Raw genomic sequence first — 20,495 nt, forward strand, 5'->3', positions numbered from 1 at the left:
ATGGGTTTATAGAATGAGTCTTAAGAAAACAATTATTTTTTCTTTTCAATATCGTCCTTCGTCTTGGGACAACCAAGCCATCTCCAACAGCGGCACTCTATCCAGTCAACAACAACAACTAAGCAACGTAACCATTAGCCGCCACCACCACCCTCCGGCACAGAAAACTCCATCACCGCCTCCATTATGAACCCCACCGCCAAAACCAATTGCCTATTCATCCTCTAGATCTTCATCAATGTCCTACTTTTTGTTTCTTATTGTTTTTTTTTTTTTGTCAAATGATAGATTTTGTTAGATTAGATGTCAGGTTAGCGACTGACGGAGTTTAGTTACCGACGAATTTTGACCCATGTCTTCATGTAAGGGTTCAACACATTTCCACCATTATGATAAATGACCACTTTACCCTTTTTCTTCCTCATTTAATTGATTGGTTTTCATATATTAGATAATTAAGAGACGGAGTGAAATCTAAATGATAAGCGCAGTTGTAAAATTTCAGTTTGACATAACATAACCTTGTCTCCAACCAATCCATAAGCAGCGCTTTATATTAATACAAGAAAACTAGGTGTTCAGAGAAAAATAAATTCACGAAAAGTAAAGGATATTTTTGGAAGTTTAGTAAATTATTTTGGGTGTCCAAAGACATGTGTGAAAGTAAATCAGGTGTCCACAAAAACAAGGATGTGGAGCCAAAAATAATCACAAGGCGATACGTGGATTTTTGGTAAAAATGACAAAGTCACCCGGGAGAGACACTGGTTGTCCTACGCGCGAGCAATGAACAATTAGCCAAGAGTGTCCAAAATAGGTAACAAATTCCAAATTATCTCATACATCCTCATCTTAGGTAATTACTTCATAACCCACAAATTATTCCATATAGATGGAGATTAATTGGCTAATTAATGGATTAATTCCTAATTAATCCATTAATCACCAATTAAATCATCCATTTTCACTCAAAAAAACCTCTAAGGGCCGGCCACCTCCATTCCCTATATATATGACCCTATTTTCTCTAAAAATCTAGTTCCACACTTTTGCAAAACTTCCAAAAACTCTTAAACACTTTTCTCTCTAAATTCTAACTTTGGCATCGGAGGTTCTTCGGCCAAAGCCGCCCCCCATTAATCGTGGACGTGTGAGGCTCTTGGCCTTGACCTAATGTGTTATTTGTTTTGTAGGTGCAATTTTGTTCAAGATCAAGGAGAAAGAAATTTACATCCACAAATGATGTTTTTATATGAAACTTGGGTGCCAACATGGTTCTAATTATATATTTTGCACACATGCGGATTATGGCATGTAGCAATTTGATCCTTATTATTTTCATAACATTGAAAAATATAATCATTGAAAGCTATTGTTACAATAATAGAGAATAACTTATATGAAACTATCTCACCGTTACATGACATCTTAATCTAATAATACAATATCATGTGTTGCAAAACTTACACATACCATTATTTTATTAGAATAGGAACTTACAATGCATCGTAAACCCATTTTATATAAGTTCCTTCTTACATAATGGGTCATGCGGCAGTTAAGTTGACAAAAAAATTGTTAATTTGATCTGAGTTGGTCCTTCTATTTCTTACACGAATGGTAGATCAGTCACATACAGATTAACAGGTGCCCTATAAACGAAACGTAATAATTTTTTAAAATGAAAATTCTTTTTAATCTTCTTGATACAAACATATGAAAAATAACATGCGTTGCTGCATCCATGTAAGCAAAAGAATAGGTCATTTAAATTAGAGTAGAAAATCAATTAAATTATAGGCTCTAGAGTCGAGATTAGAGAGGTGTGAGATGTCACAATTTGGTCGATGAAAGGTGTAGATATCGACAAAAGCGACAAAGACTTAGATGCGTATTAAGACTCCGACGTTGTTTAAGACAATGACTGGGGCATTTGCCTACAGTTAGGTTTTTGATTTGTCTCCTGCCTCCTAGTCCACAATTTTTGGTGTCCAACGCTACTGAAATCTTTAAACTTTGTGATATTTTAGTGTAGTTTTCTTTTGTTGGGCGCTTAGCTACGGATAGAGTCATGTACGGATCAGAATGGTCCCATGCCTACTATTGGATGAATTGGTTCAAAGCTTGGACGGCTTATACAATGAAGACATTTTTACAAACTCGTAATCGGAATGAAAATAAAAAGTTCAATTCCGATTACAGATCATTTTGTGTTCACTCATATTTGGAGGAATCAACCGTACGTGGGACCTACACAAAAAATAGAATCCAATTCTTGAATTCCGGGAGGATGAGGGAATTGGGAATGGATTTTTTTTACCAATTATGCCCTCACTTGGTTCATATTATTCCAACGATGCCCTTCGTTTCCCTCACCTACGCTGCTCATAGTTTTGCTAGTGTCCTTGCGCTTGTTTGCACAGTCCCTCCTTGTCGAACTAGGATTCAGAAAAATAATGTCCTTCCTTGCCCATTTGTGTATGCAAGTACTGTCCTCCATACAAGTAAGAAGGAAGCCATGGAGCCATGGACGGATTGAGCGGAGCCACGACTCAGGAAGCCTATGTGATGTAACTAGAATCACACGAAAGAAATAAATATAGAATGAAATAAAACCAAAAGAAAATGACACTTTAGTAATCATATTGATTTCTATTCTGATTGAGGTGAATTAGTAAATAGCTTATATGAACTTAGTTTCATTTTTACTTTGATTCTAGATCATTTAAGTAAATAACTTCAACATAAATCCGATTATGACTCTTCCTCATTCCAATTCGAGTGTTTATCAAATATAGCCAAAAATTAACCCTTAATTTAAAAAATGTCACTTTTTATAAAATCTTTCAAATATATCCAAAATTTCATCCAAATAGACACAAATACCCTCAAATTTAACAATCAAATAAATTAAAGGCTTTTTAGCCAAAATGATTTGTGACATTGACATAATTCCTTAATCTGATTCTTAACAATTAATTATAATCAATAGTAGTGTTCTTGAATTTGTCTATTGTGAATCATTTAAGTCTTTTTTTGAATTTGTCCATCGTGATCATTTTAGTTTTTTCGTTAAAAATATGTCAATTGCTTTGTTATTGTGATGATGTGGCGTCATGTGGGTTTCACAAATACAATCATATAACGACGTGTGGATTAACTTTAAAAACTATTTTTATATTTAAAATTAAAAATGATATTAGTATGAAAAAAGGCGTTGAAGGCATGAATGAAATTATGATGCTCCCACTTGCAATAACCGCAGTGGCGCTCAATGTCGGTGATGAGGGGGTCGAAGGGGATATGGTTGTGATGGTAGAGTGTAGAAGCGACGGTGAAGTTGGACCGAAGTTTAAGGCGACAGTAGCTAAAAAGCCTTTAATTTATTTAATTGTTAAATTTGAGGGTATTTGTGTCTATTTATGTGAAATTTTGGATATATTTGAAAGTTTTTTATAAAAAGTGACATTTTTGAAATTAAGAGTTAATTTTTTGGCTATATTTGATAAATATTCTTTCAATTCCTCATCAATTCAATTTTTCCTATTTTAATTACGGTTACTTATGTAAACGAGCCATTATGAGTGTAGCGGTGGCCCCACATCGGGATAAATGTTGGGTTTGATTCCTTAATTATCAATCATAGGTACTCTTACATTCATATGTAAGTTTATCAAAAGGAGCTTAGTAATAATTTTTTAAAATAATTATTATCTCCTCTTTAATATTATAGAAAAGAGAGCTATATTTATAAAGACAAAAACTTTCACTATATTTTAAAGAATTCCACTAGTTTTAAAATATGTCAAGGAGAGACAAAAACATAAAAAGCAAATAAAGGCCAGCCCAAAAATATGGAAACAATGTTTAAAATACCAGCTATACCCCTAAGGCTTTAGGGCGATTAATAGAACACAGCCCTCACAACTCCAATAAAATTAATATGTGTCAAAAGCTCAACCCTTATTTGACTATTTTTATAAAATCAGTTCAACCCTTATTCGACCATTTTTGCAGAATCAGTTCAACCAGTCTTCGACCATTTTTGCAGAATTAGTTCAACCCATGATCAACTGTTTTTGCATAATCAATTCAACAATTCCTCGACCATTTTTGCAGAATCAGTTCAACCCGTCCTCAACCATTTTTGCAAAATCAGTTCAATCAGTCATTGACCATTTTTGCAGAATTAATTCAATTAGACATCGACCATTTTTGCAGAATCTGTTCAATCCATCATCAACCATTTTTGCAGAATTAGTTCAACCCGTCATCGACCATTGGACAGTCATTTTTGCAGAATGAGTTCAACTTGTCCTCAACTATTTTTGAAGAATCAGTTTAAAAATATGCATAATTAATTTTGGTATGCTTTTTAGCTCAACCAATTTGTAAATGCATATATTTACATTTAGTTTCCTATTAATGTAGGATCATCTCATTCTAAGTAACTACAAGTCTATTATGCCCAAGCATGAACCTACGATCCAAAATTAGGGTGGGCTGAACTTTGAAGCCAAATTTCAATAGTGAAACTATTTTATCAAAAAAGAAAAATCACAATTAACAGCCAATAACCAACAATTCAGAATTGCGACATGCCAATCAGCTACATGGCCCAAAAAAAAGAGAAACAAGTGAGTAGAGGTGGCCACCTAGAATTGCCCAGATTGGCTCATTAAGCTATTTCACTGATTAATGATTAAACAATATTATTCATATTATCATACCCAGAATTGCCTAGATTGGCTCATCAAGGCACAAAAGATTAATGTTATATTAAGACGAAAAGCAAGAAAGACTCGGAAGGAAAATGAAGATGAAGAGGGCTAAAGAAGAGTTGTTGTAGCAGCAAGCCAGACAAGGGAAGACTCAAGCATGACTTACTCATATTTATCTTCTTGTACCTTTGTATTCCGTTATTTCCTCTACTTCTGATTTTGTCTGAGCATTGCTCTCTTGAACACAATCACAATCCTGGAATAATTTAACTTGGCATTCATAGAATAGCTAAATTCTGTCTTATTGATGACTTCATATAAGCTTTTGAAAATCACATGTCGTGTTTTTCAATGATTAAATAAAAAAAATAAAAAAAACAACACTTTGAAATGTTGATGATATATGCCGAGACATTGTCAAGAATGCATTATCTGAACATTGTTCATATAAAAAAATATAATCAAAAGGACCCTTCCTTTTTATATATCCATTACTTAATAATAAAAACCCCCAATTCTCGTAAACTTCAATCGCCTATTGTGAATGTTTATGTACATATGGAAATGAGTATGGCTGCATGGGCATGATGTTTGATAAATGTTTATGTTATTTTGTGGGGTGTTGGCTTTTGGGTTGGGTAGAAAATGTAGGTTAGAATATGAATGATTATAATGTTAAAACCTATGTTAATAAAGAGTATTTTTGTAACTTGAAAAATAGTCAATGATGTCATATTTCACATGTTTTAATTTTTGTCTCTCTTTGAAATGTTTAAAAAATGTTATCTCAATATATAATTAAGTATTAAAAGTATACTCTATGTATAATTTTTCCTATAGAAAACTTTATTTTAATCCTTAAAAAAGATGAGTTTTAGACTATAACCTTGCGTAAGAATAAAATCCAATTTTAATCCCTGGTACATTTAATCATCTCATTTATTAATTATATTTTGATGTTTTATTTATCTTTTCTTCCTTTTCAGTGTATTAATTACATTTAAATTTCATTTTCATGAATCATAATATATTTTAGGAAGATTATATTCACATACCCCAAATTACTTTTCTCACAACTTTTTAATTTTTTTAATATTTTTCTATCAAGTGTTAGTTGACACACCCCGATCGAGATCAGGGCATGCTGGCCGTCACGTGGAAGTGACGTAACCATGTGCACAGTGCGGAAGCTAATAAAATGATAATGTAAGTGGTACGAATAAATAAAACTAGCTTACATAAAGTAATAAAAACAAGTGCAAGCGTAAGTGCGACACTAAGTTCAGAGCATAAAGCCTAAAGCAATCCAAAATAAAACGACGCAACAACAGTACACCCGAAGGTGGCCCTACGCTGGTGATCGTCTGTCAGATATGACGGGAAAATCCTCTGGGGAACCACCAAACATGCAAGCCAACTAGAACCTGGAGGGGCGTAAAACAAAAGCGTGAGTGGGCAAAAACAAAGCTTTTCGAAAACCATTTAACAAATAAGTTTTAAACCCTCGCCGTAAAACCTGTATACTTCCCAGAAAATAGACATATATATATATATATATATATATATATATATATATATATCAATCATGCTCGAGAATATGCCGTGCCAAAACCTCAAAGTAAAATGCAAGTGCTCAGGTATAAACATATCACTGTCATATAATCTGGCAGCCGGAGTCACCTAACGTGACCTGTACGGCTGAATCTAGAGCTCAAATCTCAATCTCACTAACTAGACCTGCACACAAGTCGGAACCACCTAGAGTGGTCTGTACGACAAGCCTGGGTGTAACATATATATACGCTCAAGTGCTACGATCACGTGAAGGCTGTGCGAATAATCGCGGGTCACCTACGAGTCGGAACCACCTAAAGTGGTCTGTACGACAGGGCTATGCACCTAACTTGGATCCAAGATGAGCGTGTGGTGCGGGAGGTGAACATCACGTGAAGGACTATGCCCAACTCTGGGCGGGAGCACTAACACCGGGGGTGCAGGTTATGAGCTCTCTATGCATCTCAAATCACTACTGAATGTAAACATGAATTACACTTACCTGGCACTTACCTGTGCGTCCACAGCACCAATACATACATATATATAAATGCAACTAATCATGCATAACAACAGGCAATATAAAAATGGCATATAACTAATAAACATTTAAATCAATTTCTGGGAAAATATAAGTATATAGGTATATACGGAAAACCAAAAGCCCACTCACTGGTATGTGGAAGGGTCGTAACCCCCCTGTCTCGAGTGACCACGCTCGTCCTCGGGATAGGTATCACCTATATGCGAAACAATTACAAAAATGTTAATTTTAAAGCACATAACCAACTTTTAGAAATAACTTCTCATACAATGCTCAAATGGGGTGTATGAATACACCAACGTGATCTACTCAACCTCAGGAACATCCCCATATTTTTAAAATAATTTTTCACCGTCGCACGCGCCGGCCACTCGCAGGCACATGCCTGGCACGCTGATGGCGTTAACTGACGCCGTCAGGAATATTCTGTTATCCCTAACGGTTTCCGTTAACGACGTCAAGAATATTCCGTCAGATTTGACGGAATATTCCGTCGTCTTCTCCGGCAAGGCTCCGGCGCCGTCGCCGGTGCCGGAAAATCGGGAATTTTTCAAACCTTTGTAACTTCTTCGTTTTTCACTCAAATTTCACAAAATTGGTACCAAAATGAAGCTTAGAACTAGAGAACCACGATCATACTACTTTCAAGTGCTACAATCCACAAAATCTCACCTGAAAAATCACCTCAACTGCAGCCAACCTCGAAACTCGTGATACCGACGTCCAAAACCTTCAAACGAACCACCCCGAGCCTCCTAGGGACCTCACCAAGCTTCCTACAAGCTTGAAATTCCCAAAAACGTGAGAAATTACGTGTGCATGAACAGTACCAAAATCGGCCATCGTGAGTTCGACGTGAAAACGAGGGTATTCTCACCTGAAAAAAGTATGGTTGGACTCCTACGAGCCTCACGAGCATGAATATGTGCTTGGTTCCTTCGATTTGTGGAAGTTCGATGGGTTAGTGTGTGTGTCCGTACGTTTCAAGGAAAATGGGAAAGGAATACGGCTCGGGACATGGTGCAGGAATAGGGAGAAAAGGGTGTGGAGTGTGGGGGAGTGTGTGTGGCCCAAAACATGCCAACAAAACTCAAAAACATAACACAAAACGTAAAGAAATCGAACTAGGGGTAAAATCATCTTTTCACGCGTACGTTTTTAAAATTTCCGGGACGGGCTGTCACATTAGTGGTGTGTAGAAAATATTAAAAAATTAAAAGAGTGTGGAAGAAGTGATTTGGGGTGTGTGAATATAATGTCTCTATATTTTAATGTCTACATTTAGGCAAACTAATTTTTTTTATAATATATATTCTGATAACAATTTTGTATGTTCTTCATTTAGGTACATTAATACATTTGAATATTTCGGTATATCCATCGATACAAACATATAGATACTCTAATTCAATATAATGCATTTCAGTACGTACATTTTGGTATACACTTTTGGGTATTGACTTTCAGGTACATTGATTCAATATACTATATTTCGGTACATATATATTTTTGGTACATACATTTTGGTATTTACATTTGGGTACATTAATTCAATATAATCCATTTTTGTACATACATTTAGGTTCATTATAATATATTTTGGTACAAACATTTCGGTGCAAAGAAGTCAATTTTATATATTTCAGTATAGTCATTTTTATACACTTATGTATTTACATATTTTTATATCACAAATTTCTTTTAATATTTTCTCATTTATGTTTATTTATAATTACAAAACTAAATATGTGCATATTAATAAAATTAAAATTTAATATGGCGAGATTAAATAAAAATACACATTAAATAACAAAAATTGAATATAAATTTTAATAAAAGTACAAAGTACATTTCAAGTGATTAAATTGAATATGTAATCTAGTACCAAATTTTTTTAAAATTTTAATCTTTTACAATGATTAATGTTCAAAAACCCCTTAATATTATTCTTCACCATTGACGCTCTATCTAGTCAACAAACAACTACTAAGCAACATAACCATTAGCCGCCACCTGTTGAAATGTCCCACATCAACCGTATCAATAAGAAAAGAAGAGTTTAAATATCTTAACCCCATTCCAACTAATACCGAGGCCTTTTGTGATAAAACCCGACACCTGACGGATTGTGCAAGTGGTAATTACCAAGTTGAAGACAATATCGGTGTTGTTGGAAGTGGGCCATATGGCCTGTCTCTCTAATAATTCTACATGGTATCAGAGCCAGGGAGTGGGCCCGTACTGTATTGCCATGTGATGGGTGGGTCCCCGTGGCCTCACATGTTGGGTGAGTCCCCTTGACTCCACATAGTTGTCGATGTGTGGATCTCCCACGAGTGACCCACTAATTAGGTCTCACGTGAGGGGGCGTGTTAAAATGTCCTACATCGACCATATCAATGAGAAAAGAAGAGTTTAAATATCCTAATCCCATTCCAACTAATACCGATGCCTTTTGTGATAAAACCTCACACCTGACGGATTGTGCATGTGGTAATTACCAAGTTGGGGACAATATCGGTGTTGTTAGAAGTGGGCCGTATGGCCCGTTTCTCTGATAATTCTACAAACCCTCCCTTCATCTAAACAAAGCCTTTTCTACAACCAAAACCGCCCATTTTTTCACAGCCGACACAGAAAACACCATCACCGCCTCCATTACGAACACCATCGCCAAAGCCGATTGCCTATTCATCATCTGGATCTTCTACCATTGCCCCACTTTTTGTTTCCTATCTTTTGTTTCTTTTTTAATCTATTGGTTTTCATATAATAGATAATTAAGAGACATAGTGAAATCCAAATGCTAAGCCCAGTTGTAAAATTTCAGTTTGATATAAACATCCTTGTCTCCAACCAATCCATAACAAGTGTTTTAAATTAATACAAATAAAATGGGTGTCCAAAGAAAATAAAAAAGAAAGTTGTCCGTAGAAAAATAAATTCACAAAAAAAATAAAAGAAGAGTATTCTTGAAAGTTTAATAAATTATATTTTATTTGTCCAAAAAAAAGTGAAAATAAATTGGGTGTCCAAAGACAAAATTTGGGAGTTCACATAACCACTCTAATTATAATTCGCACACCTGCGAACTGTGGCAATGTAACAATTTGATCCTTATTATTTTACTAACATTTTAAAAATATAATCTTTAAAAGTTATTGTTACTATAATAATGAACAACAATAATGAACGAACTCACTGTCATGTCACTTTCCAATATATATCCTTGCAAGCAAAAGAATAGGTTCATAGTGCCGTGTAAATTAGAAAATCAATTAAATTATAGGCTCTAGAGTCATGACTAGAGAGGTGTAAGATGTGGTTGAGATTAGTCACACCTTGGTCGATAAAAGGTGTCGATATCGACAAAAGCGACGAAGACTTGGATGCGTACAAGAATCCGACGTTGTTTGAGACAATGACTCGGGCATTTGCCCACGGTTACGATTTGATTTGTCTCCTGCCTCCTAGTCCACATTTTTTGTGCGTCTGAAATCTGTAGATGTTGTGATATTTTCTTTTAATTTTTGTTGGGCGTTTGGCCATGGGTGGAGCTAGATAGGAACCAAAATAGTCTCAGGCATATCGTGATATTTTCTTCACATAGAAAAAAACTTGAGTTATTTATTTATTTTTTTTCAAAAAATTTTCATGGTATTAGATCCCCAACCAAAGTCTTTTCCTTAGTTCTTTCACTGGGTTCAATTTAAGACCGGTGGCTGTTATGTAGTTAACTAGCTTAAGTCGGAATTTGAGAGACTTAGGTGACGAGAAGAGGGAGAGAGTGGAAGTAGGCGATAGAGTTGGTTATTATTTTTATTTTTGCTTATCCTTTTATTTTATTCCTTGAAGTCTTTTAATACTATTACTTTTGCCTTCTCTTTTTTCTTATTTTTTATCCCTCTCTACCTCCGTTCCTTCTTCCGCTTAAAAAGACTTTTATTTTGAATATGAGTCGTGATACTGAAAATGGGATTGAGTTGAGAAAGAAGATAACAAGAATGTCATGCCAAACTCAAATGAAGGTGGTTGGTAGCTTAGAAAACGTAAAATCCTTATTTTTTTTTAAATAAGAAGATTGCTTTAGAGTGAGACTTTTGGACCATTTTGAAGCTAAAATCTGACTCTGCCCCTGCTGTTTACCAACAATTTTCGTTTAGTCGTTTTAACTAAATATATGGAGAATGATTTAAACCTACCAAGAAAGGTAGTGACGGGCAAAATTTGTTTTCAAAATGAAAAAAACTACGTGGTCCATTAACACAAAAAGAATGATCATGCCCCACTGAATCCACTAATTTGAATCAGAAGCAAATGATTGTTATTTTCACCTACCATTTATCTCGAAAAATGATAACTATACATTATTTTTTTCTCTTAGAGCAATTCCAGCGTGGGAACCCTCCCCTCCCAAGCAATACACTATACTATTCACCTAGTAAACAGTAATTACCTTTAATGAATAATAATAGTCTTTTGCATTTCTACCGTTGCATTTCAATAACTCTGGCAACAGGCAATAAAATATTAGTATTTTTTTAATTTATAAAATAATACAAAATAATTGTGATGGCTTTAATGTGCAAGTTGCATTAAACATATGTTTTAATGGGTTTTAAAACCCACACTCTTGTGACATCAATTCCATCAGACATCATCACTCTTTCCTTCTCCCCTCGCTCAACCGGCTTTCTCTCTCTCTCTCTTTCTCTCTCTTTTACACAGACCACATCCCATCGCTCTCCCTCACATCTCTCCCATTCTCTCTCTACCCATTAAACTCTCTCTCTCTCTTTCTCTCTCTCTCTCTCTCTCTCTCTTTCTCTCTCTTCACTCAGCTTTCTCTCCCGTAGCTCTCCTCACTATCTTCCCCTCGGTGCAAGCCAAATAACCACCACAGCATCTCCAAACGCCGCCAAAACTCCCCAAAATTCACTCAAAATTTTCTAAGGGTCTCACTCTTAACCCTTGACCGTGGGAAAACCCAATGGAAAACAAAAACTCGGTTGTGTAGCTCGACGAATGTTGGCGAAACTTTCACTCCTTCAACCACGGTAAGCCTAGATTTCTCACTCTCAAACTTTCCCTCGAGTTTTTGGTAAATATTCTTAGCATGCATGCACTTTTCAGTGCATTTGAAGGACAAATTTCCTTACTCTATTTTCCCATCAAAGTTTGTAGGATTCCTAAGCCAAACCCAGCCAAACCCCGTTGGTTTGGTTGAGTTGAAGGCATATGACGATTTCGCACGACCCCTAGACCACGAGTTTGAGCTTGCATGCTTGAATCCACTTTGAAATCGACGAAAACAAAGAACTTCAACTCAGGCTGTCACTTTCAGGGGGTTTTCCGACAAGCTCTGGCCATTTTTGGTCTTAAAAAAATATAAAATTGGGCTGACGCCAAGATGACGTCAGCCTTGGCGTCACATCCACTCAGGCTGGCAATTCCTCACAGGCCCGAAGCTCGGGCCTTCACTCTCCCTCGGGCTGCCTACGCTGGAGCTTCAAGGCCGGGCTATCTGGCCCTATTTCGTCCCCCGTCCCCCGAGCACCAGCCCACGTTGGAGTTGCTCTTACCTCTCTTCTTTTTTTGTCTGATTTGAAAGGGTTCCTGTTGAGTTCTTTGCTTTCATGTCTACAACTCAGTTCATCTGATTATTACAAGAATGAACCTAATCTGAAATATGAACCATAAAAAAAAAAAAAAAAACTCTACACGCATCTGTTTAATCTTATTTATTATACTGTTTGATTTATTCAATTTGATAACCATAAATAAAGTGGTCATAATTTCCTTTTATTTTCTCACAATTTGCAGAAAGAGAGCTCTTTTCTCTCTCCATAAAGAATAAAATACTTTTTTTTGTTGTGTCAAGAACCAGTTGAAAACGCAGACACCGATGCAGAGAGATTGAAAAGTTTTCTTGTGGTCCAAGAAACTAAGAAGCGAAGCTTTAATTCGATGCAGGAAAGCCACCAAGGTTAGGGTCGGTTTGGTAGTACACAACATCGCCAGTGTCACTCACATAGTGGTCTTTTTTCAAGCTTCTTATAAAACTTCCGAGCAAGTGAAATGGTAGGGGTCCTGATTTCTTTGGCTCTCTGTAGTATTTCCCGAATACTGGCTTTGCTGCCTCGGTCTGCAAGTTGAAGAACATTAAAACATCGTCACGACTCATGAGCGCTATTGGTTATCTGAAAATGGTTTAGAAGTATTCCCAAACAAGCCCTTCTATAGGTATTAAGTTGGTACTTACTGCTTCAACTAAATGGTAGTGGGGGATCTGAGGAAAAAGATGATGAACCACATGGGTTCCAATGTCGTGGTGGATGTTATTGATCAATCCATAGTCACGATCTAGTGTCGTAAGCCCTCCTCTCAGATAACTCCATTCCTGTCAAAGTTTTGAGGAAGAAAGTTACAAGATTTTGCAAGAACTTCAGCCACAAACTTAAACGAGACATGATAAGATGATGATATCCATGGAATTCTCTTTGTCGTGGCTTCATAAGGAAATAATGCCTAACTTGATTCGAAATCCACCCACCTTTCCTCGATACCAGGGTAGTTTGTCTTCATGACCATGGTGATGCAAGTACGTTACCAAATCCAGCCACATGACAAAAACCTAACAATGAAAGCAGAGTCAAATGTGGATTCTTGTTCGATTTAGATGCAAACCTATTGGAAAATTAAAGATGCAAAATTTACCCAATAGGGAATGCCGTAGAGCTTAAGAGTTTGAACAGGACCCATTACAAAAGACAATCCCACAAGTAGTACGGCCATTGCTGTCCAACATAAACTGGAAGTGATCACATCCTTCCTCTCATTCTTGACAAACAGATCGCTGTCCGGGTGAAAGTGGGAACCAGTCTTTCCTGGACTTCTATTCCACTACAGGAGACAAATCACAATAAGTAATTGGTTTCATAGTTTCATGCATTATGCAGTTAAAATCATCAATCAATCAAGGAACTACAAACTTACAAGGTAGAAAGGGTATGCAAGCATGGGAAAAGGCATGGTGAAGCGCAAAATTCGTGTCATGTTATCCAAGTTCTTGTAGATTTTCTCAGACAACTGCAAGCATACAATTTATCACCCTCAAACATTAGAAAAATCCGGACGCGTCAAGAGAATGAAGAACACAGAAGTGATACAGAGGAAGGAAAAAAAGACTAACTGGGTGCCACGACTCGTCATTCTCAACATGGCCATGGTTCTGATGATGAGTCCTATGGCTAATTCTCCTGCAGAGTTCAATCACCATTTTAACCATACTTTTGAATGTTCGATTACATACGAAAACCAATACTCAAATCAAAATGCATTATATTGTACTAATCTATCATCAAGAACATACCATCCATGATAGGGTACAAGAATTGACGAATGCAAGAGATGCCCCACCACACTGTTTAGCTTCGGATTATTCGAAAAGCTTCCATGGCCACTGCACAATCACAAACCAGACAAACAATTCACACCAGAAAACACAAATTGACATATAGCATGCAAACGAGTTCAAATTCTCTCCCCGGAGTTTAGAGTAAGTCTAGATTAGTCTAAAGTAGAATATCGCTGGTATAAGAAACACACAAAAATATAAGAAAGGAACATAGGGAATCATTAGTATTTACCAATCATGGCCAAGGACAAATAGAGCCCAAAACATTGTCCCCTGAGCAGCCCAATACAGAGGCCAAACAAACCACTTGTTTACATAAACCGCGGCCGCAGCTAACCCAAAAACCACCGCCACATCCCTCACCACATAGCTCATTGACCTCCAGGGGTCCTTAACCCAACAATGCTTCGGAATGGCAGCTTTAACGTCAGCCAATTTAAACGGCGGCGGCGCACCCGGATCAAATCCCACCTCCTCTTCTCCATCTCCTCCACCATTAACGCCGTTAACCGTCTCCTCCTCCTCTTCAAATGAGGCAATTCTCAACGGAGCGCTCACGTTTAGTCCCCATCTTCTCTCTCTTAACAGCCCACCTGGGATTTTGGTCGAATCCAATCTCAGATCCGTCGAGCTCTGGTTGGACCAAAAAATTCGAACTTTTGACCGGTGGCTACAGCAAATTGCGGTTCCGGGTCCGCGCCGAACTTGGGGGAGAGGTTTTAGTCCGCATTCTGAGAGGACCCGACTCGCCATTGGAGACCCAGATGGAGCAGAAACACCAGCACCAGGGCTTTAGTTCCGGGTCTCCCTCAGGCTAGAGAGAGAACGCGAGGAGAGAGAATTTGAAGCTGGAGCAAAAACCAAAAGAAGAAAGTTCTAATGCAAAAAAATTTGGATTTCAAAATTGAGATATATATATATATATATATATATATATATATTTATAGGATAACAGATTGGTGTTTGATTTCTTTTCCTTAAACCACAACCACACAAATACAATCTATATTGTCTCAGAGTTTTAGGCACTGTTTCTTTCTTGTTGGGTTTCTGGGTTAAAAAGCTAAAAGAAATCTGTATTATTTTATAGTTTTTGTTTCTCTTTCTCTCTCTCTCTCTCTCTCTCTCTCTCTCTCTCTCTCTCTCTCTCTCTCTCAAAGTTTGAACATTGAATGTTTCCGATCCCTTGTGATGAGGAGGAAGATAGGCATACGAGTGGGTTAAATATAGGACCGAAGACACTGAGAAAGTCTGAAGCTTCCGCCATGGCAACTTGGTCAGTGGGCTTCTACTTTTTCTGTTTGTTTTGGGGAGACTTCCACTCTGTTTTACGCGTGTCCAACACGCCGAATTTTTTTTTCATATTTAGATTATGGGAGAACTAATAAAAAAATGTTTTATGCGTGTCCCTCACAAAACATGTTTTTTATTAAAAAAATATTTAGACATTTTATTATTTTTTTAAGGACATATTTTTATTTGAAAGAGAAAAAACTAAACAAAAAGTCACACTTGAGAGTTTTAATTTAATGTGTTATTATTAACAATAACGAAAGTATCCTTAATAATATAAAAAGCTACGGGAGCTTCTAATAATAAAGAAAGTTGTCCAAGAATTTTCGGATAAAAAAAGTTTTATTTATTTATTTATTTTTTTTTTTCTAGCAACGGTGATTCAAGCTAGAATTACAGCGAATTTATTTATAGACATATAGCTATAGGACATGCACCTTGCAATGGAAAATACAATTATGATTTTAATGGTGTTCAAATTTATTTATTGCACGTACTGTCATGTGACTTATGACCAACAATGGAATGATATATTGGAGTAATATTATTGTTACCATAATTTTTAGGAAGTTTTAACGAAACACTCGCGGTATTGTTCACTTTAACGAAAAATCATATTTTTACACTAAAAAATCAAACCTGGTACTATTCACTTTACCATTTGTTTTGTCCTTATCGTTAAAACTCAAAGCTTTCAAGTTTTTTTTCATTAGTTTTCCTTAATTTTTATACCATATTTATACTATCTTTTTAATAGAGGTACGCCCATCAAAACATGAAAGTTTTATTTTTATTAGAAAAGTAGGACAAATGCATGATTTTTTGTTTACGAAACTAAGAATTTTGCTCCTTTGATGGTAGTGGTTTTGTTGGTTTGACCTAAGGAGGGAATTTTATTGGTGGGATCACGATATCATGCCACACATGATTTATTTATTTATTTTATTTTTTATTTTTGTAAACTCATGACACACGATATAATTTATGTTTTCGTTAATCATCATTGGAAGGTTGACAAGAAAAAGGCTGTAGATAAGAAAGAAAGGTAGACTGCATGAAAAGCAGGCCATGATCATTCTTCGTGTTATCGTCATGCAGTTAATTATTAATTCTCCAATGCCGCCGTCCAAGTAATTTTGTGACTCACCTTGCTTCTACAAGTTGACAACAAATTTTTTAGTGTGCCAAAATTACAATTTGGTAAATTAAATGTTATAATACATTGATTGGAAATTTGAAGAATAAAAATATTCAATTAATTATATTATGATAATTGATGTATTCGATCGTGTTTTTAACACATTGAAAATTTTCTCAAGTTGACATTTATCACAAAATTTGGTAATTGTCTCAATCTTTCTGACCAAAATGTTTAAAAATAAAATAAAAAAAGCTTGAATATCAAAACGGTCTCTGTGTTTCATAAATTTGGTTAATTTGGCCCCCTTAGTTTCAATTTGACCAAATTGATCACCGCGTTTGCCTTCGTCGGTCAATTCTAGACAAAAGGACTGTTAAAATTGACATGTGTCTTGTATGTGAAAAGACAAAAATGTAATGCCATGAAACCCGTCTACTCCCTCTTCAGTAATCTTTCTAATCCTTTGTTTATTTTCCAGGAGAATTGTAATCCTAAAAAATTATTGTGTAGTTGATTTGCACTCCAAATAGATGTCCACAAGATTATCCTACACGAAAATATTTTGAGCCATTGTCATTGATCATGTGATTTCGCATGCATGTAATAAGTTTACAATGGAATTACATTTTTTTTTTTGGTCTTAATTTTAATGGTCAGTCTAAAATTGATTAACAAAGATAAATATAGAGATCAAATTGATTGATAGAGTAAAACACAGTAAACATTTTAACACTTAAGCCTAAAATATCATCTTTTGTGGCTTGACTTTCAATCTTCTTATTGAAAAATTAAAAAAGGTTTTGAGTTTGAATTTTCTTTGGTCATAAAAGAATATTCATATCATTTCGAACCATCACTCATCTTTAACATTCACGTATTCCACATAATACAAATAATATTGGGAGACTTATATTTTTCTTTATAAATATAAAAAGTGTAGAATGCAAAATGAAAATTTTAGAATGCCAATGCTAATTTTTTAACATTTATCCTAAGTTAAGTTTTATAGTACAAATAACACTCTGTTTATTGTGCCTATTGCCTTACGATTCGGCCTAACCAGTGGAAATCTTTTCAATGTGTACAGAATACGAGGATGTACACCACATGTAATTATGCAATTTGAGGAATATTTGAAAGGTTTTTTAGCCAAAATGGTTCCTGAGATTTGCATAACACATCATTTTGGTCTCTGAGATTGAAAATCAATAGAAATGGTCCCTGAGATTGTCCACCATCCATTCTTTTGGTCATTTTGTTAAAAACTCCGTTAAGTGTCCCGGAGCTCTTGGTCGGAAGTTTGGGCAATTTTCAAAACTTTGTAACTCAATCGTTTCTTAACCAAATTCGACTCATAATATATCAAAATGAAGATAGGAAAGTGTAGAACACGATTATATTGGAAGGCCCAATGTTTGCCAGAGATGGCCGGAAAATATTCTGAAAGGTGACTGGTCAGCAGGAAAACTGGAAAACTCGTCGAAAACTGGTAAACTTTAAACGTTCACAACTTCTTCAACACTCAATGAAATCGAGTGATTTAAAAACGAAAATCATACTTCTCGACGAGCCGAAGAGAATGGTACCTTTATCGATGGCTAATTAGCTGTGGTTTGGACGGAAAACGGCTCAAAAATGGCTAACTTGAGACCAAGACAACCACTTTTGAGCCGTTTTCTGGCAAAACCACGGTGAGTAAGCAATCTAAAAAGGTACCATTCTCTTTGTCTTGCTGAGAAGTATGATTTTCATTTTTGAATCACTCGATTTCGTTGAGTATTGAAGAAGTTATAAACATTTAAGGTTTACACAGTTTCCAGAGAGTTTTCCAGTTTTTCCTGCGGACCAGTCTCATTTCAGGATATTTTCCGGCCATCTCCGGCAACCATTGGGCTTCCAAATAGCTATAATCTTGTTCAACACTTTCCTATCTTCAGTTTGATATATTATGGGTTGCATTTGGTTAAGAAACGATTGAGTTATGAAGCTTTGAAAATTGTCCAAACTTCTGGCCAAGAGCTCTGGAACACTTAACAGAGTTTTTAACAGAATGATCAAAATAATTGATGGTGGACAATCTCAATGACCATTTCTATTGAGCTTCAATCTCAGGGACCAAAGTGATGCGTAATGTAAATCTCAAGAACCACTTTGGCTAAAAAGCCTATTTTAAAAGAAAATTTCCAACCACTCAGCGTTCTAGCGACACCGATAAAATCTCACCTAACCAGCCCAATAAACTATTAAATTCATAAGTCTGCCTTTTTTCTTTGACTGATCATCTTCCTTTTATTATACTAAATTAATATTAATTATAGCGACACTGAAAAATCCGAACTTAAATGTAAAAAGAGAAGTACATTTCTATAACCAACTTAAACTAAAGAAAAACAAAATCATGTTACTGTTATTTTCACTCATGCATTTGATTGGCCAAAATCCTATTTGGTCTTAGCCAGCAGAGAAATTTTTTAATATGACGGGAACGTAAGTAGTATACCATGTGTTTTTATATAAGTGTGAGGAAATTGTATTTTATAAGTTATTAACTTTTTAACACACATATTTCACTATTGATACAGTAACAAGTGGTGTATCACCACATGTTCCAGTCACAAAAAAATCTCTGCGGCATGAAGAAGAAGATCCTACAGATCTGCATGCTTCTAATAAAAGGCACATGTCAATCCGAATGAACCTAGGCCTTGGAACTAATTAGTTTCACATTTTTGTAAATCATAAAAATCAATTAATTATCCCCCATTGAAACATGATCACTTTCTTTTCCAATGGATCGATCGAGCTCAGTTAGTTCTGGTAGGGTTACCGATCTTTTCACGCCAAAACCTTCCAAAACTACCGCTCATTATCCTCTTCATGACGCCGATGATCCTCACCATCCAGACCCCCAGCAAGAAGAGCCTCTCCAAGAGCCCCTCAAATTCCCTACCCCGCAGGTCTGACAATTCATTTCCATTGTTTATATGCATACATTGCACAGAAACTCTCTGTGGAAGACGTCTATTCTTTTACGCACAGATATATTGTATTGATAACATAAAGAACGAACGCCTGTTTGATAGTTGGAGTGTTCATTACATCAGTGATAGATGATCGTCATATGCTGAAATTCTCATTTGTTTGTTCAACTGCAGAAATCTAGTGGCAGTGGGGGAGTTGGCAATGGATGCACCATCAATATTGATTTTTGTACATCTTGTTCTTACAGGTTTCTATATATGTATATTATGTTTGGATGATCTTAAACTATGTCTGGCAGAGGAACTGCAATAACAATGTAAAACATGCTGGTAACGTCATTTCCCCGGATCGATGTAATCATTCCCTTCCAACTTCCAAGGCGCCTGCTGAGCAAACTGGTACCGGTTGTTCAGGTAGGAATCATCGGGACGATAATGGTCGCAAACATGTGTTCTCGAGGCTGAGAACAACGACGCCACCTCCTTGGTACCAGGCCTTGTAAGCAAATAGGTTTGGAAGTATGGCAAGCACTTGGCTTTTTGGAAACTTCATCCAATCCTTCCTTTAAAGCACAGGAGCTTTTGAAGTTTATTGTAATGGTGAACTGGTATAACTCTATCCTCTTCTTCTCGATTGAGTTAAATGCCGAAATTTCTCCATTTTTGTCTCCGCTAGCTGCTCATTGTTATGAATCTTGTCGGACGTAGCTCTTCTCGAAGCTGGAGCAGAGGCTCCCTAAAGAAATTGAGTTGAGTGATCTCGTCGGAAAGAGCTTGGAGGAGGGGTATGGTCTTAGTTGCGCTGGAGGAGGAGATGTTTTTACCTCTACACGATCGACATATA

The 20,495-nt window shown here is 36.1% G+C and overlaps 1 protein-coding gene and 1 pseudogene across 1 annotated transcript; one reads left to right on the forward strand and one right to left on the reverse strand.

The window, feature by feature from the left end:
• Positions 1–12,561: 12,561 nt before the first annotated feature.
• On the reverse strand, positions 12,562–15,505 carry LOC137722372 (omega-3 fatty acid desaturase, chloroplastic-like). The gene is made up of 8 exons (XM_068461357.1): positions 14,469–15,505; positions 14,192–14,281; positions 14,012–14,078; positions 13,816–13,908; positions 13,537–13,722; positions 13,373–13,453; positions 13,082–13,219; positions 12,562–12,964 (listed from the first exon to the last, which is right to left on the reverse strand). Exons 1-8 carry the CDS (start codon positions 14,987–14,989, stop codon positions 12,779–12,781), a joined length of 1,362 nt encoding a protein of 453 aa, XP_068317458.1. The 5' UTR covers positions 14,990–15,505; the 3' UTR covers positions 12,562–12,778.
• Positions 15,506–19,459: 3,954 nt separating this feature from the next.
• Positions 19,460–20,448, forward strand: LOC137722083 (selT-like protein; annotated as a pseudogene).
• The last annotated feature ends 47 nt before the right edge of the window (positions 20,449–20,495 follow it).

The sequence above is a fragment of the Pyrus communis genome, chromosome 17, assembly GCF_963583255.1.
Source record: "Pyrus communis chromosome 17, drPyrComm1.1, whole genome shotgun sequence".
Taxonomy (NCBI): Eukaryota; Viridiplantae; Streptophyta; class Magnoliopsida; order Rosales; family Rosaceae; genus Pyrus; species Pyrus communis.

Coding starts and splice junctions, on each gene's coding strand:
- LOC137722372 (XM_068461357.1), bottom strand. CDS start 14,989: ATGGCGAGTCGGGTCCTCTCAGAATGCGGACTAAAACCTCTCCCCCAA. Junction 14,282..14,468: donor TTTGTCCTTGGCCATGATTG/GTAAATACTAAT, acceptor GTGATTGTGCAG/TGGCCATGGAAGCTTTTCGA. Junction 13,909..14,011: donor ATGACGAGTCGTGGCACCCA/GTTAGTCTTTTT, acceptor GTATGCTTGCAG/TTGTCTGAGAAAATCTACAA.